This window comes from Pecten maximus, chromosome 12 (genome assembly GCF_902652985.1).
Source record: "Pecten maximus chromosome 12, xPecMax1.1, whole genome shotgun sequence".
NCBI classification, from domain to species: domain Eukaryota; kingdom Metazoa; phylum Mollusca; class Bivalvia; order Pectinida; family Pectinidae; genus Pecten; species Pecten maximus.
The window spans coordinates 41,214,880-41,240,714 of record NC_047026.1 but is presented as its reverse complement, the minus strand read 5'-3'; the positions used below and the strand labels follow the sequence as shown (position 1 = coordinate 41,240,714).

The following is a 25,835-nucleotide window of genomic DNA, read 5'->3' as shown; positions in this document are numbered from 1 at the left end:
ATGAATCTGATCTACTTGAATCTGTTCAATTAGAAGCCCTAAGGATCATAACAGGTTTAAGAAAAGGCACATTCCACCACATACTTTACTCAGAAGTACAATTAGATACATTACAAACCAGAAGACATAATCATAAACTTACACTCATGTATAAAATCTTTAATAAGTATACACCTGTATATCTCTATAATGTCATCCAACCATTCATGAATACTAATAATACTTATAATTTCAGAAATGAAAGATACTTCAATGTACCTAATACTAGAACTAACAATTATAACAACAGTTTTTTTCCCTCTACTATGAATTACTGGAACTCTCTCGAGGACCCTTTAAGAAATTCTGTTTCTATTTCTAGCTTCAAATCCAAACTAAAAACTGTACTTCCAACTATGATTCCTGATGTTTTTATCAATTGCAGCCCTCGTAGTCTTAATATAGTTTCATGTCAATTACGAAACAAAGCTAGTGATTTAAATTATGATAAATGTATGGATCACATGGTTGATGATGGTTCTTGTACATGTGGTGCTAATATTGAAAATGCAATTCACTTCTTCTTTCAATGTCCACTTTACTTGAATATTCGACATCACATTATAACAGTTTATAACCTTCTAGGATATATTAATCTTCAAGTTCTTTTATATGGTATCAGTGACTTGTCAACTGATTTAAACAGAACCATACTTTCCAACACTAGTTCTTACCTGAAAAAAAGTAAACGCTTTAAAAATCATAAGTAATATTTATGTCTATATATACTCATTTGTTTATATAAAGGTTAAATCAACTTAAAAATATATCATGAGTACATAGTAGTGTGAGAGTGAGTGAGAATGTGTTTTCTTTGTTTCTATATATCAATTATTGACTTTTCCTACTTCATGTTCACTAAACTGGACATTTATAGGAAAGGACTAATATAGGCTGAGCCTGTTGTCCAATCCCTTTTGCTAACACCAATTCTGTACGATATTCAATGTAAATTTATACTTGTTGTGTTGACAATAAAATATTTTGAAACATTTAAGAAAAAATTTTGCTTATTATCAATAGAGTTAAATATAAGCACGTGCGTCTGCAGCTGGTGAGTATTTATAGACAAAAATATTTTTTCAGTTTTGAAATCTTTTTTATTCATCCTTTTACATATAGTATACATACAGGTACATTATATTACATGGTATAATAATACAGACATATCATTACAGCAGTAAGATGTACAATACGTATTAAGTGATGAATAGAAAAAAAAGGATTGGTTGTTTTTTTTTGGAATACAGAGACAAACAAACAAACAACCTTCCACTCACGCTTTCTCTCATTTTAATATATTGTGTTTAAAGGTACGTGTATAAAAAAAGAAAAACTTTTGACTTACTTTTAAGTACATGTATTGATATGTGTGAAGAAGATCTGAAAAATTATTCACTTATATAGACCATTTTTTCACAAAACTATCACACTCCATGTTGTTTTTGTAAATTACCTCCTCTGTTTTTAGATACAAATCTAGTTCTTTTATGAATCCATTAATACAGAGGAGACAATTTTTAATTTTTTGTTTATAAATATGGAATTTTGCTATTAATACTAACGTATTGAGATATTTGACTTCTTGATCTTTATGTAACTTTCCCAAGATTACATCCGTAACATGTAATTGTAAATTAGTTAAAGTATCATCATATAGCCATACTTTGAAATCTTCCCAGAAGATTGCTACTAGTCTGCATTCCCAAAAAATGTGGACTATAGTTTCTGTATGACGGTTACAAAAAGTACATAATGGAGAGTCCTTTAGGTTTATCATATGTAGATATTTGTTTGTACTTATAATCCTGTGTATTATTCTATATTGAAACCATCTTAATTTACAGTCTATAGTGGATTTAAAAGGGATTATGTTTATTTTTTTCCACCATACTGTACCTTCTACCAAATTCAGTTCTTCTGACCATTTTGTAATGTATTTATTGTTTGTTTTTAAGTTTTTAATAAATAAATTATAAACAGAAGGACCTCTTTGCTTGTTTGTGAGTATATAGTATATATGAATTGGACAATGTGGTAGAGAAAAGGTGTGGTGTCTATTTTGAATAGCATACCAAGTTGCTCTGATGGCGTTATGTAAACCATCAAATTGAGTGATTGGAGGGTAAAAATTGTGTTTGGCACAAAATATGTCGTACGATTGAATTAGACTACCATTCTCATCTAGTAGATCATATACGTAAAAAATATCTCTATCTGCCCATCTCTTGAAGTAAATAGGTTTGCTATCTACTTTTATGTTATTATTGTACCATAGGTGTTGATATATGTTATCGTCTTCATCGACACAATTTAAAAAGATGTATAGATCAGAAAGTACCTCCTTCCAAAAAATATTTTTAATTACATTTGCCTTTTTATTTAAAAATTCTTTTCCGAATTTAAATATGGAGTTAATATTACAACCAATAATACTTTCGAAGATGGCTTTACATGCTCCGTTTGATTTTAGTATCCTTTGGACCCATGATAATTTTAGGGCTTTTATGAAGTATTCTATGTTGAACATTTTTAGTCCACCTTCCTCATAAGGTTTTATTATTTGGTTTCTTGCGATTCTATCATTTTTACCATTCCATATGAATTTGAAAAAGGTTTGTTCCAAGTCTTTTAATAGACAAAAATATTAGCACTTACTTCTACATTTTGGAGTAGGGGCTAATTTTCTTTAATAGGAAAAAAATATTTAACTTTTATGTAAACCTGTCATGTTTTTTTAAGTTATCATGAAGTGATTGACATCCTTGTGATTTTACTTCCCAGTCGTGTGTCACAAGTCATGTCTTCTCTTCAAACAGGACTTAAATATGTTTGCAACCATATTCGGACAATTACGTGTGCTCGACTGCGAGTGGGCTATATTTAATTAATATACCAATAAACAATTACAAGGTGTGAAGTTACGGTCCACAAGCTCGTCACACCTGTTACAGCACCACAGGTGTCTGTGCTTTCATCCGTTCTAATCGGCACGCGCCGATAATTGTTTGTGAGTTGACGCGTATCAGAGATGTCTATACCCCGATTTATGTTTTTACAAGTTGTATGTAAATTAAGATTAAGCTTGAGTTTTCTCTCTCTCTCTCTTTTTTAGAATTTTGTTAATACTATGGGGGATTCATATTTTGTTTAAATTAAACGCATGTTTTACATTTGAATTCAATGAGTTTCGCTTTCCCTACAAGCAATCAGAATTTGTATCGCAAAAAATTGCCTATAAAGAAATTAACCTACACGTAAAATGGCCCATTCACATCACCTATATTATATACCGCGGATTGCGGTAAGAAAACCACTATAGCCAAATGGCCATGCGGTCATTGCAAATTGAACACCGACGATATTGAAAGCTACTCTTTGAATCTTTTCCCGGGAATTACTGCAATTGCAACCTTTCATGGACAAGTTTTATCAATTTCGGACAATTATCCGAGAGCCCCAGATGGAGGTACCAACAACAATGCAACAACCGAAGTCTTCATTACAAAGGCTATACACAGGGTGATGTAATTCGTTATATCTTATAATAGAAACTTATTCAAATGTTACATGTTAAAGCGGCCTGTTATAATAGAAAATTATTCAAATATGCTGTTCATTTCTGTTTGTACACAATAGGTTTCCATTGTTTGTATACTTAATTGGTTCATTTCTGTTTGTACACAATAGGTTTCCATTGTTTGTATACTTAATTGGTTCATTTCTGTTTGTTCACAATAGGTTTCCATTGTTTGTATACTTAATTGGTTCATTTCTGTTGGTACACAGGTTTCCATGATTTGTATACTTACATGTAATTAGTGTTCAATTCTGTTTGTAATATTTTGATAGTTTTTGTCTACTTAGGGACCAACTGACATACAAAAGGGGCGTGGCCACTAACCGTATCGTTAAAACAATAAACACTTCTCCCATAAAAGGCTATAAACATGAATATTGATTCATTTTCAAATTACAATGTAAATACCAAAACGTACATTGTATAAACATTCAACCTTTATCTATTAGAAAATATAGGTCGATTGATACTAACCAAAACAATGCTCGCAGATCTATAAGTTTATTATACACTGTATATCAGTTTTAAGCCTTAAACCATACGGTGGAAACAAGCATACATAGATCAATTCTTAGTACTGCGATTTAAAACATCGCTATTGTTTGTACGTCAGTGAAACTGTCCCTAACGTAGTCTACGATATTGTGTTACAAAACACAAAACTCCGGGTCTGTGTTGGGGAACTCTACAAGGCAGACAGGTAATTTATAGCAAAAGTTTCTCTACATGAATACATTGCTCTTTCATAAATCATCCTTTCCCTTCAAACTCAACATATTTATAGTCAAACATTTCCTAAAAGTCCAATGAACAGTACATTTTTAATGGTCTCAAAAATGACTTTAAAACAGCGCAATTTCAAGCAGACTCTTAAAAACAGTATATGGTGTATTCTGGTCATGGAAACAATTATACAACTTCAACATACATATGCAGTACAAAAGAGTATCATAAAATATATATCAAAATATATTTTCACATAATGTCCTCAAGAAAAGATTATATGAAGAGCATTTTACCCAAGTTATATATAAAATAAACAACACTGCCTCTGCAATTTCAATCGATACGCTTGCTATAAAGAGTCAATATGGGCAGTATTCATAGGCGGGATACGTACAGTATTTACAACAGAATGAACATTATCGTTGATACGGTATTTAGGATACAGTGTCGTTGGTACAGTATTTAGGATACAGTATTTAGGATACAGTATTTAGGATACAGTATCGTTGGTACAGTATTTAGGATACAGTATCGTTGATACAGTATTTAGGATACAGTGTCGTTGGTACAGTATTTAGGATACAGTATCGTTGGTACAGTATTTAGGATACAGTATTTAGGATACAGTATTTAGGATACAGTATCGTTGGTACAGTATTTAGGATACAGTATTAGGATACAGTATCGTTGGTACAGTATTTAGGATACAGTATCGTTGGTACAGTATTTAGGATACAGTATCGTTGGTACAGTATTTAGGATACAGTATTTAGGATACAGTATCGTTGCTACAGTATTTAAGATACAATATTTAGGATTGGTGTTGTATTCATTCTCTATACTGTTGGGGCTTGTCATAGGTCTGATTTTAGACAGGGCCTCTCGCTTAGCTGATACGATGCCTCAGATGATCATGATGTCCAGAAAATGAGCAGTTTCCTTCACAAATTCCAGCATAGCCATCTCGAATACTACTCAAAATGGGTCACAGCGATTTTGTCATGGCATATATATATATTCGAATGAACATCTTCAATTGCAAAGATGTTGTCTGAATACGTGCTCAGACAAATCTTATTTGTAGATTATTATTTGACTCTAGTGTATACGTCCATGTAATTTTTACATTTGTATATTTGTTGTCTATTCGTCAATTTACTGGCGAAGTGTCTTCGTACTCAGTGGTTTATAACTGCTGTGCGTGCCGTCCGTCTCAATAAGGATCTCGGTAACACTGTCTGACTTAACAGGCGTGGACTTTTTCGGGAATAGATAAATATCAAACGTACAATACAGTGAAACAAACACGTAGAGAGCCGTAATAGTAATGTTAGGGAGGAGATCCTTGTACGTTGTCCCCAGCACCATACTACAACCAATGTAGAACGGACGTGCCATTAGTATGGCGAATATATAATAGATAAGAGTCACAGCTAAAACAGGGTTCACGCGGGTGCACGTGCGGCATAGGTATGGCAAATCGCCTTCCTGACAGGCCGGCAGACATTGCAATTCAGAAAACTTCATTTCTGAAAGAAGAAAATATTATTTGAAAATCTTGCGAAAAGCATCATAGAATATGAACAAGTCATGATGTTATTCTACAAGGTAAATCAACGTGTAATGAAATGCTTGATTTATTTACAGGAGACATTAGAAACTAGGAAGTTTACTCTTACAGACTGCTAGAAATCCCAACCAGTAACCCCCACCAAAAAAATAAAGAAGGAACAAAACAAGGAACAAAGCAAAACAAAAATGATCAAAGGAGAACATGCGTTAGCCATATTTGCGGAAAAATCATAATGTAATTTTTATTTTCAAGGGTAATGTCATATTCGTGTTATATTATATAGATTTGATGATTATCTCTTTTGCTGTACAACTCACCTTTATCACTTGACCTTGCCCTTTGGGAGTAATACAGTATCAAGTACAGGCCCGAAAACGGGAAGTAGATGGCGCCATATTCTAACAAGGTGGAGAGGCCGTCCGAGTAAGGATCGCGTTCACATACAGTAACGTAAAGGAATTCACTCTTCAACTGTAGTGTAGGAAGATGTTCTTTACTGTCTGAAGATCCTAACGATTTGAATTTGATAGCTAACGGCACGACAATGGCGGTGTATACTAGTGCTATATTACGAATTAGTTTAGCCTTTTTCGGGGCGAATGTTTTCCTGACAGTCGAGAGACTGACCACCAGCAATGAAATAACAATGGCAACCAAACAAACAAAATAAAAGTCTGCACAACCTTCGTTTCTGACTGTTACATCATCTGTTCTTTGTTTGGCTGTCTGTAGTATATATATCGCGTACAGTTCATGAAGTAAACCACACAGTAGATATACGATGATGGTTGTACAGTTCTTACATCCGACCCGCACTAGCCGTCCTATAGCGACAATACCAACCCCCAGGGTTAACACTACAATGACAAACTGCCACACACTGAACGCCACTATCACGCGAGCCTCTACAGGATAGGAGTCTGTATCAGGGGTGTTAGACTCGGGCGCCATACTGGTCTGCTTCCCTTGTTGGTTTATGCTCTTCACATTCTCTGAAAAGAATAGTTATATGATAACATAAGTTGTATTTTATTTGCATAAAAGTACATAATGCATTCAAATGTCCAGCCACAGGGACACGTTACAATAGTAATGTATGTATAAAATATATGGGGGGGGTCGATATAAACTGTGTTATGTTTATATCGACCCCCCATATATTTTATACATACATTACTATTTTAACGTGTCCCTGTGGTCCAGCCTTATCAGACGTACGCGACACAGTTTTATTTAATTATTAGAATAACTGTTGATATACTGAAATGAAAAAGAAACCTAATTAGAAATTCCCCGGTTTACGTAAAGGAGAATGTCCGAGAGCTGTCTATTCTTTGAAATAATGGACTGGACGAGGCCGAAGGCCGAGTCCAGTGCATTATTTCAAAGAATAGACAGCTTGAGGACCTTCTCCTACTTAAAACATATCCCCCTGTTGCACTTAGTGTACGTACCATTGATATAATTTGAAAGCTAACAATACTTCTATTTAAGAATGGAAATGTTCTTTGCTTGCCTGATAAACAACAGTTCATGTATGCAGGCATGGGGAAGTATGTTCATTCAGCCTTGAATAATATTGGACTACTACAGGTAATACTATGAGCAATGTGTGTTTAATCAACCATGAATATTTTTGGACAGGTAAAGGTAAGAAATGTAACAAGCTATATATAGTAATTGCATGAGCATGTCATGCAATGTCGTTTTATACATCAGAATTCAGACTGTTATTCTCATATAGCCATTTCTGAGGTGAACACTGAAGAGACAACATCTCTGATTCTGATACAATTTTCATAACTCAGTCGACTGTCGTGGACCGATTAAGTAAAGGTTCTGATACCGATACTATCCTTAATGATGTATTGGACATGCAGGAAAATAACCGCCCAAATTTTGAACTCAAAAACAGTCTGTTTTCGGACATTTCGTCTGCAGATGATGAAAACATTCTTCAGTGCTCAATGGATATGGAGAGAATGGATACTAGATTCCGAATTCCCTTGAAAGCTCAAGATCTACAGCAAATGGTGGAAAATGGCAAGTCTACTAAAACTGAGAACAAGACACGGTGGGCAATAGACCTATTTCATAACTGGCAGAAACAGCGCGAACAATTGACAAAGAACAGAAAGTATTCCGATCCAATTCTGAAAATGTCCAATTCCCTTCTGAATGAAGCCTTAAGTTTTTTCATTGGTGAGGTTAGAAATGAAGCTGGGTCAGAGTATAGACCAAATACTATTTATGAACTGGTAGTGTCAATCCAACATCATTTCAGGACCAATGGACGGTTTATCAGCTTTCTGGATGACCAAAGTTTTGCAGGATTGAAAGCAGTGTTGGATTCCAAAATGAAGGAATTATCCAAGAAAGGTATGGGACTACAACGACGACAGGCAGATGTAATCAGCCAAGTACAAGAGGAGGACATGTGGAGAACAAATATCTTGGGATCTGATACTCCTCAAAAACTATTGGACACTATGGTGTTCATGATCGGGTTGAATTTTGCTCTGCGAGCAGGTCAGGAACATCGTAATTTACGATTTGGTGGACATTCACAAATTTGCATCAGAGTGGACAACGAGAATCGTAGATACCTGGAATACACTGAAGATGTGTCAAAAACAAACCGTGGCGGTATCCTTCATCGAAAGCTGGACCCAAAAATTACAAGGGCTTATGGAAATCTAAAACAACCAGAGAGGTGCATTGTGATGCTCTACACAAAATATACCCAAGCCAGGTGAGTGTAAATCCATCCCGATCTGCCTTCCTCCACCCCATTCAACTTAAATACAATCTAGAAACAAACAAGCATTTACCTGTGAATATATTCTTAATCAGGAATAAAATTATATTTTACCACCCCCTCCTGTACCAAAATCTGCTGTTGTTTAATATGATATTAAAATCAAAGTGAAACTACTGTGTATACATGTGTACAGTGCAATAGAAATTTAAAATGCATTTACCTATTCTTTGTAGACCTGACAACTGTAAAACTGATGCGTTTTACCTAAGAGCAAGGAAATACATAAATGGAAATGTATGGTACCAAGATGCAGCAGTTGGAGTTCACATACTCCAACAAACAGTAAAACGCCTCTGTGAGCAAGCTGGATTTCAGGGTTTCTTTACCAACCACTGTCTCCGCGCAACCGCAGCAACACGCCTTTATAGTGCCGGAATAGACGAACAGTTGATTTCCGAGAAAACTGGCCATCGTTCAAATGCTGTACGTGCTTACAAACGCACCAGTGACCAACAGCAATCTGACATGAGTGACATTCTTAGTGGAAACAACGCTAACAGTGTTCAAATTCCCAGAAAGGAAAGTGAAAATAGAGGGAGTACGGAAATTAATATCGAATCTGGAGGTATCAAAATCAATGTGAAATATTGAAAATGGCTCATGTGACACTATATCGAAATTCTGGTGGATTATACAGTTTGTGATACTTTATCGAAATTCTGTCTGAATATATATACAGCTTGTACATGTGATACTGTAACGAAATTCTGTTGGATTACAGTATCAATGGATTAATAAAGATGGAGTGTACATTTTTGTTGTTTGAATTATTTTTCCACCCGTCCAAAAAAAACCCAAAAATATGGAAATAATGGACAGTTTGTCCTAATAATGGACTGATAACAGTCCATTATTAGATATAATGGTCTATACAAACAATGGATGATATAAAAGATATGTTTTAATATGGGAAGCAAAACGTTTATAAAATATAATGGTACATGTATATAGATAGATAGATAGATAGATAGATACAGTGTAGATAACCACTCTGCTGTCAGTGAAAATTCCTCTTGTACCTTTAGTTAGCCCCGTCAAATTTGAGATTGATCCAAGGGTAGCCCTCTCAAAATGAATCGACATCAATATGCTGTTTGGTTTGGTTTGTTTAACGTCCTTTTAACGCTGTATAGTGTATGCCACATGAGCTGCAGTGGTTGCACGGATTCTTGTCGGCATTGAATTGATCAGGATATTGACCCTACCCGTGGGTATACGGTTCCGTTATTCGCCCAGCATCAACGTCAACTGAGCGACGCTGGAGGGCTCGGCCTATGTCCTGTCATTTTGTTTATCTCGTGTCATAAATCAATGTCCTATCGGGAAAAGGTAACATCAATATGAATTTTTACGAAAGTACAGAAAACGTACATGGATGACATTTTCACAGATAACAGAGTGGTTCTTCCGCACAGAAACCTGTCCTGTAGTATGTTTACAGGGGAGACACAGGTCCTGTACATTTACCTCACAGAAACCTGTCCTGTAGTATGTTTACAGGGGAGACACTGGTCCTGTACATTTACCTCACAGAAACCTGTCGTGTTGTATGTTTACAGGGGAGACACTGGTCCTGTACATTGACCTCACAGAAACCTGTCGTGTAGTATGTTTACAGGGGAGACACTAGTCCTGTACATTTACCTCACAGAAACCTGTCGTGTTGTATGTTTACAGGGGAGACACAGGTCCTGTACATTTACCTCACAGAAACCTGTCCTGTAGTATGTTTACAGGGGAGACACTGGTCCTGTACATTTACCTCACAGAAACCTGTCCTGTAGTATGTTTACAGGGGAGACACTGGTCCTGTACATTTACCTCACAGAAACCTGTCGTGTAGTATGTTTACAGGGGACACTGGTCCTGTACATTTACCTCACAGAAACCTGTCGTGTAGTATGTTTACAGGGGACACTGGTCCTGTACATTTACCTCACAGAAACCTGTCGTGTAGTATGTTTACAGGGGAGATACTGGTCCTGTACATTTACCTCACAGAAACCTGTCGTGTAGTATGTTTACAGGGGAGACACTGGTCCTGTACATTTACCTCACAGAAACCTGTCCTGTAGTATGTTTACAGGGGAGACACAGGTCCTGTACATTTACCTCACAGAAACCTGTCGTGTTGTATGTTTACAGGGGAGACACTGGTTCCCGTACATTTACCTCACAGAAACCTGTCGTGTAGTATGTTTACAGGGGAGACATTGGTCCTGTACATTTACCTCACAGAAACCTGTCGTGTAGTATGTTTACAGGGGAGACACTGGTCCTGTACATTTACCTCACAGAAACCTGTCGTGTAGTATGTTTACAGGGGAGACACAGGTCCTGTACATTTACCTCACAGAAACCTGTCGTGTTGTATGTTTACAGGGGAGACACTGGTTCCCGTACATTTACCTCACAGAAACCTGTCGTGTAGTATGTTTACAGGGGAGACATTGGTCCTGTACATTTACCTCACAGAAACCTGTCGTGTAGTATGTTTACAGGGGAGACACAGGTCCTGTACATTTACCTCACAGAAACCTATCGTGTAGTATGTTTACAGGGGAGACACTGGTCCTGTACATTTACCTCACAGAAACCTGTCGTGTTGTATGTTTACAGGGCAGACACTGGTCCTGTACATTTACCTCACAGAAACCTGTCGTGTAGTATGTTTACAGGGGAGACACTGGTCCTGTACATTTACCTCACAGAAACCTGTCGTGTTGTATGTTTACAGGGGAGACACTCGTCCTGTACATTTACCTCACAGAAACCTGTCGTGTAGTATGTTTACAGGGGAGACACTGGTCCTGTACATTTACCTCACAGAAACCTGTCCTGTAGTATGTTTACAGGGGAGACACTAGTCCTGTACATTTACCTCACAGAAACCTGTCGTGTAGTATGTTTACAGGGCAGACACTGGTCCTGTACATTTACCTCACAGAAACCTGTCGTGTTGTATGTTTACAGGGCAGACACCGATCCTGTACATTTACCTCACAGAAACCTGTCCTGTAGTATGTTTACAGGGGAGACACCGGTCCTGTACATTTACCTCACAGAAACCTGTCGTGTAGTATGTTTACAGGGGAGACACTGGTCCTGTACATTTACCTCACAGAAACCTGTCGTGTAGTAGGTTTACAGGACAGACACTGGTCCTGTACATTTACCTCACAGAAACCTGTCGTGTTGTATGTTTACAGGGGAGACACTGGTCCTGTACATTTACCTCACAGAAACTTGTCCTGTAGTATGTTTACAGGGGAGACACTGGTCCTGTACATTTACCTCACAGAAACCTGTCCTGTAGTATGTTTACAGGGGAGACACTGGTCCTGTACATTTACCTCACAGAAACCTGTCGTGTAGTATGTTTACAGGGGAGACACTGGTCCTGTACATTTACCTCACAGAAACCTGTCCTGTAGTATGTTTACAGGGGAGACACTGGTCCTGTACATTTACCTCACAGAAACCTGTCGTGTTGTATGTTTACAGGGGAGACACAGGTCCTGTACATTTACCTCACAGAAACCTGTCGTGTAGTATGTTTACAGGGGAGATACTGGTCCTGTACATTTACCTCACAGAAACCTGTCGTGTTGTATGTTTACAGGGGAGACACTGGTCCTGTACATTTACCTCACAGAAACCTGTCATGTAGTATGTTTACAGGGGAGACACTGGTCCTGTACATTTACCTCACAGAAACCTGTCCTGTAGTATGTTTACAGGGGAGACACTGGTCCTGTACATTAACCTCACAGAAACCTGTCGTGTTGTATGTTTACAGGGGAGACACTGGTCCTGTACATTTACCTCACAGAAACCTGTCCTGTAGTATGTTTACAGGGGAGACACTGGTCCTGTACATTTACCTCACAGAAACCTGTCGTGTAGTATGTTTACAGGGGAGACACTCGTCCTGTACATTTACCTCACAGAAACCTGTCGTGTAGTATGTTTACAGGGGAGATACCGGTCCTGTACATTAACCTCACAGAAACCTGTCGTGTAGTATGTTTACAGGGGAGACACTGGTCCTGTACATTTACCTCACAGAAACCTGTCGTGTTGTATGTTTACAGGGGAGACACTGGTCCTGTACATTTACCTCACAGAAACCTGTCGTGTTGTATGTTTACAGGGGAGACACTGGTCCTGTACATTTACCTCACAGAAACCTGTCGTGTAGTATGTTTACAGGGGAGACACTGGTCCTGTACATTTACCTCACAGAAACCTGTCGTGTTGTATGTTTACAGGGGAGATACTGGTCCTGTACATTTACCTCACAGAAACCTGTCGTGTTGTATGTTTACAGGGGAGATACTGGTCCTGTACATTTACCTCACAGAAACCTGTCCTGTAGTATGTTTACAGGGGAGACACTGGTCCTGTACATTTACCTCACAGAAACCTGTCGTGTTGTATGTTTACAGGGGAGACACTGTTCCTGTACATTTACCTCACAGAAACCTGTCGTGTAGTATGTTTACAGGGGAGACACTGGTCCTGTACATTTACCTCACAGAAACCTGTCGTGTAGTATGTTTACAGGGGAGACACAGGTCCTGTACATTTACCTCACAGAAACCTGTCGTGTAGTATGTTTACAGGGGAGACACTGGTCCTGTACATTTACCTCACAGAAACCTGTCGTGTTGTATGTTTACAGGGGAGACACTGGTCCTGTACATTTACCTCACAGAAACCTGTCGTGTAGTATGTTTACAGGGGAGACACTGGTCCTGTACATTTACCTCACAGAAACCTGTCGTGTAGTATGTTTACAGGGGAGACACAGGTCCTGTACATTTACCTCACAGAAACCTGTCGTGTAGTATGTTTACAGGGCAGACACTGGTCCTGTACATTTACCTCACAGAAACCTGTCGTGTTGTATGTTTACAGGGCAGACACCGATCCTGTACATTTACCTCACAGAAACCTGTCCTGTAGTATGTTTACAGGGGAGACACCGGTCCTGTACATTTACCTCACAGAAACCTGTCGTGTAGTATGTTTACAGGGGAGACACTGGTCCTGTACATTTACCTCACAGAAACTTGTCCTGTAGTATGTTTACAGGGGAGACACTGGTCCTGTACATTTACCTCACAGAAACCTGTCGTGTTGTATGTTTACAGGGGAGACACTGTTCCTGTACATTTACCTCACAGAAACCTGTCGTGTAGTATGTTTACAGGGGAGACAATGGTCCTGTACATTTACCTCACAGAAACCTGTCGTGTTGTATGTTTACAGGGGAGACACTGGTCCTGTACATTTACCTCACAGAAACCTGTCGTGTTGTATGTTTACAGGGGAGACACTGGTCCTGTACATTTACCTCACAGAAACCTGTCGTGTTGTATGTTTACAGGGGAGACACTGGTCCTGTACATTTACCTCACAGAAACCTGTCGTGTAGTATGTTTACAGGGGAGACACTGGTCCTGTACAGTTACCTCACAGAAACCTGTCGTGTTGTATGTTTACAGGGGAGACACAGGTCCTGTACATTTACCTCACAGAAACCTGTCCTGTAGTATGTTTACAGGGGAGATACTGGTCATGTACATTTACCTCACAGAAACCTATCGTGTTGTATGTTTACAGGGGAGATACTGGTCCTGTACATTTACCTCACAGAAACCTGTCGTGTAGTATGTTTACAGGGGAGACACAGGTCCTGTACATTTACCTCACAGAAACCTGTCGTGTAGTATGTTTACAGGGGAGACACTGGTCCTGTACATTTACCTCACAGAAACCTGTCCTGTAGTATGTGTACAGGGCAGACACTGGTCCTGTACATTTACCTCACAGAAACCTGTCGTGTAGTATGTTTACATGGAGACACTGGTCCTGTACATTTACCTCACAGAAACCTGTCGTGTAGTATGTTTACAGGGGAGACACTGGTCCTGTACATTTACCTCACAGAAACCTGTTGTGTTGTATGTTTACAGGGGAGACACTGGTTCGGTACATTTACCTCACAGAAACCTGTCGTGTTGTATGTTTACAGGGGAGACACTGGTCCTGTATATTTACCTCACAGAAACCTGTCCTGTAGTAGGTTTACAGGGGAGACACTGGTCCCGTACATTTACCTCACAGAAACCTGTCGTGTTGTATGTTTACAGGGGAGACACTGGTCCTGTACATTTACCTCACAGAAACCTGTCGTGTTGTATGTTTACAGGGGAGACACTGGTCCTGTACATTTACCTCACAGAAACCTGTCGTGTTGTATGTTTACAGGGGAGACACTGGTCCTGTACATTTACCTCACAGAAACCTGTCGTGTAGTATGTTTACAGGGGAGACACTGGTCCTGTTCATGTACCTCACAGAAACCTGTCCTGTAGTATGTTTACAGGGGAGACACTCGTCCTGTACATTTACCTCACAGAAACCTGTCGTGTTGTATGTTTACAGGGGAGACACTGGTCCTGTACATTTACCTCACAGAAACCTGTCGTGTTGTATGTTTACAGGGGAGACACTGGTCCTGTACATTTACCTCACAGAAACCTGTCGTGTTGTATGTTTACAGGGGAGACACTGGTCCTGTACATTTACCTCACAGAAACCTATCGTGTAGTATGTTTACAGGGGAGACACCGGTCCTGTACATTTACCTCACAGAAACCTGTCGTGTAGTATGTTTACAGGGGAGACACTGGTCCTGTACATTTACCTCACAGAAACCTGTCGTGTAGTATGTTTACAGGGGAGACACTGGTCCGGTACATTTACCTCACAGAAACCTGTCGTGTGGTATGTTTACAGGGGAGATACTGGTCCGGTACATTTACCTCACAGAAACCTGTCGTGTAGTATGTTTACAGGGGAGACACTGGTCCTGTACATTGACCTCACAGAAACCTGTCCTGTAGTAGGTTTACAGGGGAGACACTGGTCCCCGACAATTACCTCACAGAAACCTGTCGTGTAGTATGTTTACAGGGGAGACACTGGTCCTGTACATTTACCTCACAGAAACCTGTCGTGTAGTAGGTTTACAGGGGAGACACCGGTCCCCGACAATTACCTCACAGAAACCTGTCGTGTAGTATGTTTACAGGGCAGACACTAGTACTGTACATTTACCTCACAGAAACCTGTCGTGTAGTATGTTTACAGGGGAGATACTGGTCCCCGACAATAAACTCACAGAAACCTGTCGTGTAGTATGTTTACAGGGGAGACACTGGTCCCCGACAATAACCTCACAGAAACCTGTCGTGTAGTATGTTTACAGGGCAGACACTAGTACTGTACATTTATCTCACAGAAACCTGTCGTGTAGTATGTTTACAGGGGAGATACTGGTCCCCGACAATAACCTCACAGAAATCTGTCCTGTAGTATGTTTACAGGGCAGACACCGGTCCTGTACATTTACCTCACAGAAACCTGTCGTGTTGTATGTTTACAGGGGAGACACTGGTCCTGTACATTTACCTCACAGAAACCTGTCCTGTAGTATGTTTACAGGGGAGACACCGGTCCTGTACATTTACCTCACAGAAACCTGTCATGTAGTATGTTTACAGGGGAGAAACTGGTCCTGTACATTTACCTCACAGAAACCTGTCATGTAGTATGTTTACAGGGGAGACACTGGTCCTGTACATTTACCTCACAGAAACCTGTCGTGTTGTATGTTTACAGGGGAGACACTAGTCCTGTACATGTACCTCACAGAAACCTGTCGTGTAGTATGTTTACAGGGGAGACACTGGTCCTGTGCATTTACCTCACAGAAACCTGTCCTGTAGTATGTTTACAGGGGAGACACTGGTCCTGTACATTTACCTCACAGAAACCTGTCGTGTAGTATGTTTACAGGGCAGACACTGGTCCTGTACATTTACCTCACAGAAACCTGTCGTGTTGTATGTTTACAGGGGAGACACTGGTCCTGTACATGTACCTCACAGAAACCTGTCGTGTAGTATGTTTACAGGGGAGACACTGGTCCTGTACATTTACCTCACAGAAACCTGTCCTGTAGTATGTTTAAAGGGAAAGCTCTGGTCCTGTACATTAACCTCACAGAAACCTGTCGTGTAGTAGGTTTACAGGGGAGACACTGGTCCCCGACAATTACCTCACAGAAACCTGTCGTGTAGTAGGTTTACAGGGGAGACACTGGTCCCGTACATTTACCTCACAGACACCTGTTGTGTTGTATGTTTACAGGGGAGATACTGGTCCCGTACATTTACCTCACAGAAACCTGTCGTGTTGTATGTTTACAGGGGAGACACTGGTCCTGTACATTAACCTCACAGAAACCTGTCGTGTTGTATGTTTACAGGGGAGACATCGGTCCTGTACATTTACCTCACAAAAACCTGTCGTGTTGTATGTTTACAGGGGAGACACTGGTCCTGTACATTTACCTCACAGAAACCTGTCCTGTAGTATGTTTACAGGGGAGACACTGGCCCTGTACATTTACCTCACAGAAACCTGTCCTGTAGTATGTTTACAGGGCAGACACTAGTACTGGTCCTGTACATTTACCTCACAGAAACCTGTCCTGTAGTATGTTTACAGGGGAGACACTGGTCCCGTACATTTAGCTGACAGAAACCTGTCGTGTTGTATGTTTACAGGGGAGACACTGGTCCTGTACATTTACCTCACAGAAACCTGTCGTGTTGTATGTTTACAGGGGAGACACAGGTCCTGTACATTTACCTCACAGAAACCTGTCGTGTTGTATGTTTACAGGGGAGACACTGGTCCGGTACATTTACCTCACAGAAACCTGTCGTGTTGTATGTTTACAGGGGAGACACTGGTCCGGTACATTTACCTCACAGAAACCTGTCGTGTAGTATGTTTACTGGGGAGACACTGGTCCCGTACATTTACCTCACAGAAACCTGTCGTGTTGTATGTTTACAGGGGAGACACTGGTCCTGTACATTTACCTGACAGAAACCTGTCGTGTTGTATGTTTACAGGGGAGACACTGGTCCTGTACATTTACCTCACAGAAACCTGTCGTGTGGTATGTTTACAGGGGAGACACTGGTCCTGTACATTGACTTCACAGAAACCTGTCCTGTAGTAGGTTTACAGGGGAGACACTGGTCCCCGACAATTACCTCACAGAAACCTGTCGTGTAGTATGTTTACAGGGGAGACACTGGTCCTGTACATTTACCTCACAGAAACCTGTCGTGTAGTAGGTTTACAGGGGAGACACCGGTCCCCGACAATTACCTCACAGAAACCTGTCGTGCAGTATGTTTACAGGGCAGACACTAGTACTGTACATTTACCTCACAGAAACCTGTCGTGTAGTATGTTTACAGGGCAGACACTGGTCCTGTACATTTACCTCACAGAAACCTGTCGTGTAGTATGTTTACAGGGGAGACATTGGTACAGTACATTTACCTCACAGAAACCTGTCGTGTAGTATGTTTACAGGGGAGATACTGGTCCCCGACAATAACCTCACAGAAACCTGTCGTGTAGTATGTTTACAGGGGAGACACTGGTCCTGTACATTTACCTCACAGAAACCTGTCGTGTTGTATGTTTACAGGGGAGACACTGGTCCTGTACATTTACCTCACAGAAACCTGTCGTGTAGTATGTTTACAGGGGAGACACTGGTCCTGTACATTTACCTCACAGAAATCTGTCCTGTAGTATGTTTACAGGGGAGACACTGGTCCTGTACATTTACCTCACAGAAACCTGTCGTGTTGTATGTTTACAGGGGAGACACTAGTCCTGTACATTTACCTCACAGAAACCTGTCCTGTAGTATGTTTACAGGGGAGACACTGGTCCTGTACATTTACCTCACAGAAACCTGTCGTGTAGTATGTTTACAGGGGAGACACCGGTCCTGTACATTTACCTCACAGAAACCTGTCGTGTAGTATGTTTACTGGGGAGACACTGGTCCCGTACATTTACCTCACAGAAACCTGTCGTGTAGTATGTTTACAGGGGAGACACTGGTCCTGTACATTTACCTCACAGAAACCTGTCGTGTAGTATGTTTACAGGGGAGACACTGGTCCGGTACATTTACCTCACAGAAACCTGTCGTGTAGTATGTTTACAGGGGAGACACTGGTCCTGTACATCAACCTCACAGAAACCTGTCGTGTAGTATGTTTACAGGGGAGACACTGGTCCTGTACATTTACCTCACAGAAACCTGTCGTGTTGTATGTTTACAGGGGAGACACTGGTCCGGTACATTTACCTCACAGAAACCTGTCGTGTAGTATGTTTACAGGGGAGACACTGGTCCTGTATATTTACCTCACAGAAACCTGTCGTGTTGTATGTTTACAGGGGAGACACTGGTCCTGTACATTTACCTCACAGAAACCTGTCGTGTTGTATGTTTACAGGGGAGACACTGGTCCGGTACATTTACCTCACAGAAACCTGTCGTGTGGTATGTTTACAGGGGAGACACTGGTCCTGTACATCAACCTCACAGAAACCTGTCATGTTGTATGTTTACAGGGGAGACACTGGTCCTGTACATTTACCTCACAGAAACCTGTCGTGTTGTATGTTTACAGGGGAGACACTGGTCCCCGACAATAACCTCACAGAAACCTGTCGTGTTGTATGTTTACAGGGGAGACACTGGTCCCGTACATTTACCTCACAGAAACCTGTCCTGTAGTATGTTTACAGGGGAGACACTGGTCCTGTACATTTACCTCACAGAAACCTGTCCTGTAGTATGTTTACAGGGGAGACACTGGTTCTGTACATTTACCTCACAGAAACCTGTCATGTAGTATGTTTACAGGGGAGACACTGGTCCTGTACATTTACCTCACAGAAACCTGTCGTGTAGTATGTTTACAGGGGAGACACTGGTCCTGTACATTTACCTCGCAGAAACCTGTCCTGTAGTATGTTTACAGGGGAGACACTGGTCCTGTACCTGTACGTTGACAATACTCTCCGCATTTGTTTACTCCTTGGGCCTGGTGTTAAACACTGATGCAGTACAATATTATTGATATGGACGATCGATTGTCTCGGTTTAAAGTGTTTAACTTTTACTTTAGAATCCTACATAGGTACTGTAGTATCTATCACACCGTAGTAATAACATCTACATCAAATAAAGAGGACCGAGTTATACCCTATACTTACATAAAATATGGCGGACCGCCTCACCACACTTGTATGTATACAGCTGTCAGTCCACCACGTTATATTGATAAATTGAAATATGGCCGACACCAAGCACGACTTGGTATTGATTGACAAACTAATGACAGCTTACCTGGTCAGGTGTTGCTGACCTATGTAGAATATTATTGGTCACTGTCGGCTGAAGCAGGTTGTTCAAAAATCAATGTTCTATACGGGTAGACCTGATCTGTGACACAAGCTACACTGTGTTTATTACACTGTGTGTAGAAGTCCGGTTACGCTCTATCAACCAGCTGTATAGCCGCTAGGGTATATTCCGGGTGTAACTGGTAAGGTAAATTGCTATATATAGATAACATTAACAGTAGCTCAATAACGGAGCCACCTCACCTGTAAGCACCCTATATAGCTTGGCGTTATATCCGTTCATTTTTATCAGTCGTATCAGTCATCGGCCTTTTATATAAGCTCTTCTGGACCTCCTTGATTTTGTTCATCCACACTCCCATAGAGCTCCTTGATTTTGTTTATCCACACTCCATATAGAGCTCCTTGATTTTGTTGATCCACACTCCCATAGAGCTCCTTGATTTTGTTGATCCACACTCCCATAGAGCTCCTTGATTTTGTTTATCCACACTCCCATAGAGCTCCTTGATTTTGTTTATCCACACTCCCCATAGAGCTCCTTGATTTTGTTTATCCACACTCCCATAGAGCTCCTTGATTTTGTTTATCCACACTCCATATAGAGCTCCTTGATTTTGTTTATCCACACTCCATATAGAGCTCCTTGATTTTGTTTATCCACACTCCCATAGAGCTCCTTGATTTTGTTTATCCACACTCCCATAGAGCTCCTTGATTTTGTTTATCCACACTCCCATAGAGCTCCTTGATTTCTTTTCCTAAAAGTGTTTTCCTATAATGTCCCACAGTCTGCATTTTTCAGCATTATATTTATTGTCGATTAATAAGAAATGTACGTGTAGTATGCAACGAAATGTCGCCCTTATCTACATCATCTTTATTGTCGGTGTATCGTTGAAAATGAACCCCCTTTGGAAATTGACCCTAGATCAGTTTTCAACGCTGAATTTAGACACTGAAAGTGAAAATGTTAATTCTCAACGGATGGTCTCTGGAAAACTGATCGTTAAAAATGTACTGTTCTAATATGAAATGCATGGGTTCTTTTGTAAAAACTTTCTCCCTGTAAGCGCCCTCGTCTGAGTAGGTATTGGAATTATCTCCCAATCCATCGCCCTATGGTCATGTCTTGTAAGTCCGTTCACATATTTTGTTCCGGCGGATCATTTTGTTTCAGACACTCACATGCCATAGTATATCCCTGCCAACAAATAGTCCACGTGGTGAACACCAATACCAGAATGATAACATACCATAGGTAACTTAGGTAATTAAGGCTTAATAAAGAACTCACTTTTTAATCAATCAGTGATGAATTAAATCAAGATTATATTGATACCAGTCATTTTACTGATGTTTTACTTGGAACTATGCAGCCATTTTTTTTCTAAGAAACTCGTCCAATAATAAAACTGGTGAACCCCCTAGTTCATTAGATCAGCCCTGGTTTAATTATCATGTTAAAGCTCTACGTAAACAATATTTAAAATTGAAAGAAAAAAGTTAAAAGAAAGACTACGAACTAATGGAAGTAAGTTAAAGAGACAATAGTTTAGCGCCGAAGGTAAACATTGTTTAAAAAAAAAAATCAAAATAAGATGAGAATAATAATGATAAAAGATTTGCCAAATCGTTTTCATAAGCATGGTAGATGTATACTAAATAAATATTTATTATTCCCGACAGTTGTAAAATACATGAACAGTTAAATTGACGACAGTATGAACTTTTCTACACGCGGCGTTACCGATACTGGTTTAATGTAGAGAGACAGGAGTCGTCAGTAAAGGGACCAAATAAAGAGATGTTCTAGTATACAGAAAACAGAAATAGGTTATCGGGGGTTTAATGTAGAGAAACAGGAGTCGTCAGTAAAGGGACCAAATAAAGAGGTGTTCTAGTATACAGAAAACAGAAATAGATTATCGGGGATTTAATGTAAAGAAACAGGAGTCGTCAGTAAAGGGACCAAATAAAGAGGTATTCTAGTATACAGAAAACAGAAATAGGTTATCGGGGTTAAGGTCCTCTTTATCCCATTTACTAATTGGTTGGCAACTTGTTAGCTTCTTTAGGTTAAATGTTGACCTTTTAAGCCATCTGTGCCTATACGTATCTGCCCCTAGCATACAACATATTGATAAGAATGGTCCGTTGATAGATATCTAATTTTAAATATTCATATTCTTTTATTTCCTCGTGTTAAAAGACGCCACGGAGAGTAGACCTAAACAGGTGACTTCGCCTTAGGTACATTGCCCTTTTGGAGTGGGTTGACGTGTTAAACACGTGTTGGGCACGTGTTGGGCATTGTAAATACTGTACATCGTAAAACGTTTTTCAAGGTGGCGTGTCTGTATTATTTTTGGTGATTTGACCTTGAAACGTTGCACACATCTTCATAAGAACAAATTTCATCTATATATGATATGAAATTTTCGATTTTTGATCTTTGTGACCTTGAACAAAGGTCAAGGTCAATGAAAAGCAATGTGTTTTGTAGGCAACCATACATGCTATCGATGTGCTAAATATCAAATCTGTATGCGTAAAGATATAGGAGAAAAGGGAAATTATGTTCATTTTTGGAGAAATTTGAATTTTGGCAGGAAAACTAACATTTTTAAAAGTACCATTCCTGTGCCATTTTTATTGCACGACCGTAAAACTTTCACATTCCGTCTCAGTGAATCATGTTCTCCCATATCCAAATATGTAGAGGATATTGAATGGTTTCGCACGAGTGAAAAATATCCAAATGTTCTGTTATACAATGTACGAGTGAAATATATGTGATATTAAACGGGAAACCATTCAATTTTCTTTTTATTGCATTTGATATACTTAAAAAACTAAATTTTTGGCCTTTATTTGAACTTGTACTTGGACCTGAGCTTGACACATTTTCTGATAACATTTTACGGAGAATAGTTAAGCCCCAATCATTCATTATATACAACGCAGTAAGCGTAAAAGAAATAAAACGACCGGAAAAAGAACCTGATTTGAAAGATTTTTTATCTGACCTCTGCCGACCTTGAATAAAGGTCAATGTCGATGAAAAGCAGCTTCCTTTGTAGCCATTCTTACATGCTATTGTTGTGCCAAATATCAAGTCTGTATGTGTATGAATGAAGTAGCTGAATCATTTTAAATACATTTTCATGAGTTTTGAATTTTGGCAATTTTTTTTTTTCAAAGTGTTATATGTACACATTTTTCATCCGATGATGAAAAATGTGTACATTCCATCTCAGTAGACTAGAACGATCCTTTATGAAGTTATGGTTGTTCAAAAAATGTTTTTTTTTTAATCTATTTTTAGATGTGACCTTGAACTTTGAACTTATGATAATCAAATGCTTCATGTGTCATAAGTGTTCGCTATCATGTACTATAATATGAACATTTTATCCGTTTTCTTTTTAGATTTAAAGTGTTCAAAAGATTTGTAAAGGATAATGATGATACGAAGAAAAAAACATAACGAAAACAATAGGGATTTCCATCTAAAATAGAAATCCCTAACTAGAGGTTTTGAATTGCGAATCTTCCTAGAACTGTAGAAAGCGAGAGAACGTTATGTCGGCCTTACAGGGAGAGCTGGTCGTCTGAAACGTGTCCTTATACAATATAATACGCTTGTTCAATCAGTTCCGTATTGTGAAACACTGTCATCATGTTCTCGTTTGGAGGTGACTTAGCTTAGATTTGACTTAGATGTGACTTAACCAAGATTAATGTGACCCAGATGTGACTTCACCCAGATTAATTTAACCTAGATGTGTCGTAAGCCAGCTTAATTTGACCTAGATGTGTCGTAAGCCAGATTAATTTGACCTAGATGTGTCGTAAGCCAGATTAATTTGACCTAGATGTGTCGTAAGCCAGATTAATTTGACCTAGATGTGTCGTAAGCCAGATTAATTTGACCTAGATGTGTCGTAAGCCAGATTAATTTGACCTAGATGTGCCGTAAGTCAGATTAATTTGACCTAGATGTGTCGTAAGCCAGATTAATTTGACCTAGATGTGCCGTAAGTCAGATTAATTTGACCTAGATGTGTCGTAAGCCAGATTAATTTGACCTAGATGTGCCGTAAGTCAGATTAATTTGACCTAGATGTGTCGTAAGTCAGATTAATTTGACCTAGATGTGCCGTAAGCCAGATTAATTTGACCTAGATGTGTCGTAAGCCAGCTTAATTTGACCTAGATGTGTCGTAAGCCAGATTAATTTGACCTAGATGTGTCGTAAGCCAGATTAATTTGACCTAGATGTGTCGTAAGCCAGATTAATTTGACCTAGATGTGTCGTAAGCCAGATTAATTTGACCTAGATGTGTCGTAAGCCAGATTAATTTGACCTAGATGTGCCGTAAGTCAGATTAATTTGACCTAGATGTGTCGTAAGTCAGCTTAATTGACCTAGACGTGCCTTATGCCATATTTATTTGACCTAGACGTGCCTTATGCCATATTTATTTGACCTAGACGTGCCTTATGCCATATTTATTTGACCTAGACGTGCCTTATGCCATATTTATTTGACCTAGATGTGCCTTAAGTCAGATTTATTTGACCTAGATGTGACTTCACCCAGATTAATTTGACCTAGATGTGCCTCGAGATTAAATTGCGAATCTTCCTAGAACTGTAGAAAGCGAGAGAACGTTATGTCGGACTTACAGGGAGAACTGGTCGTCTGAAACGTGTCCTTATACAGTATAGTACGCTTGTTCAATCAGTTCCGTGTTGTGAACACTGTCATGTTCTCGTTTGGAGGTGACTTAGTTTAGATTTCACTTAGATATGACTTAACCAAGATGTGTCTTAATCCAGTTTATTAGACCTAGACGTGCCGTAAGCCACATTTATTCGACCTAGATTTGCCTTAAGACAGATTAATTTGACCTAGATGTGCCGTACGCCAGATAGATTTGACCAGGATGATCCGTAAGCCAGATTAATTTGACCTAGATGTGACCAAACCCAGATTTGACCTAGATGTGACTAAACCCAGGTTTGACCTAGATGTGACCAAACCCAGATTTGACCTAAATGTGACTAAACCCAGATTTGACCTAGATGTGACTAAACCCAGATTTGACCTAAATGTGACCAAACCCAGATTTGACCTAGATGTGACCAAACCCAGATTTGACCTAGATGCGACTAAACCAAGATTTGACCTAGATGTGACCAAAACCAAATTTGCTCTAGATGTGACTAAACCAGATTTGACCTAGATGTGACCAAACCCAGATTTGACCTAGATGCGACTAAACCCAGATTTGACCTAGATGCGACTAAACCAAGATTTGACCTAGATGTGACTTCACCCTGATTTGACCTAGATGTGACTCAACCAAGATTTGACCTAGATGTGACTAAACCAGGTTTGACCTAGATGTGACTAAACCCAGATTTAACCTAGATGTGACTAAACCAGGTTTGACCTAGATGCGACTAAACCAAGATTTAACCTAGATGTGACTAAACCAGGTTTGACCTAGATGTGACCAAACCCAGATTTGACCTAGATGTGACCAAACCCAGATTTGACCTAGATGTGACTCAACCAAGATTTGACTAAGTAGCGACTTAATTTACTCAGATTTGACTTACATTTGAATGGTTAATTCCATCGTTGATGCAGAAAACGCATACATGCAATCAATATTTTGTCCTAAACATGTTGAATTTGAATTATCCCGGAGTTAGTTTCGTTTGTTGAATTTGAGTTACTCCCGAATTTGTTTCTT

General features: G+C 39.5%; 2 protein-coding genes across 5 annotated transcripts; one reads left to right on the top strand and one right to left on the bottom strand.

Moving 5' to 3' along the window:
* Positions 1-1,309: 1,309 nt before the first annotated feature.
* LOC117339468 lies at positions 1,310-20,182 on the bottom strand. 4 transcript variants are annotated; one of them, XM_033901054.1, is made up of 3 exons: positions 20,051-20,182; positions 6,236-6,910; positions 1,310-5,874 (listed from the first exon to the last, which is right to left on the bottom strand). In XM_033901054.1, the coding sequence occupies exon 3, from the start codon at positions 2,567-2,569 to the stop codon at positions 1,439-1,441; it is 1,131 nt and encodes a 376-aa protein (XP_033756945.1). In that variant the 5' UTR covers positions 2,570-5,874; positions 6,236-6,910; positions 20,051-20,182; the 3' UTR covers positions 1,310-1,438. The 4 variants fall into 4 exon arrangements, with proteins under 4 accessions (XP_033756945.1, XP_033756946.1, XP_033756947.1 ...); XM_033901055.1 differs by lacking the exon at positions 20,051-20,182 and adding an exon at positions 19,918-20,026; XM_033901056.1 differs by having other exon boundaries at positions 3,987-5,874.
* LOC117339046 (uncharacterized protein KIAA1958-like) lies at positions 7,793-9,330 on the top strand. The gene is made up of 2 exons (XM_033900411.1): positions 7,793-8,670; positions 8,913-9,330. Exons 1-2 carry the CDS (start codon positions 7,793-7,795, stop codon positions 9,328-9,330), a joined length of 1,296 nt encoding a protein of 431 aa, XP_033756302.1.
* Positions 20,183-25,835: the final 5,653 nt, after the last annotated feature.

Coding starts and splice junctions, on each gene's coding strand:
- LOC117339468 (XM_033901054.1), bottom strand. CDS start 2,569: ATGTTCAACATAGAATACTTCATAAAAGCCCTAAAATTATCATGGGTC.
- LOC117339046 (XM_033900411.1), top strand. CDS start 7,793: ATGCAGGAAAATAACCGCCCAAATTTTGAACTCAAAAACAGTCTGTTT. Junction 8,671..8,912: donor ACAAAATATACCCAAGCCAG/GTGAGTGTAAAT, acceptor TATTCTTTGTAG/ACCTGACAACTGTAAAACTG.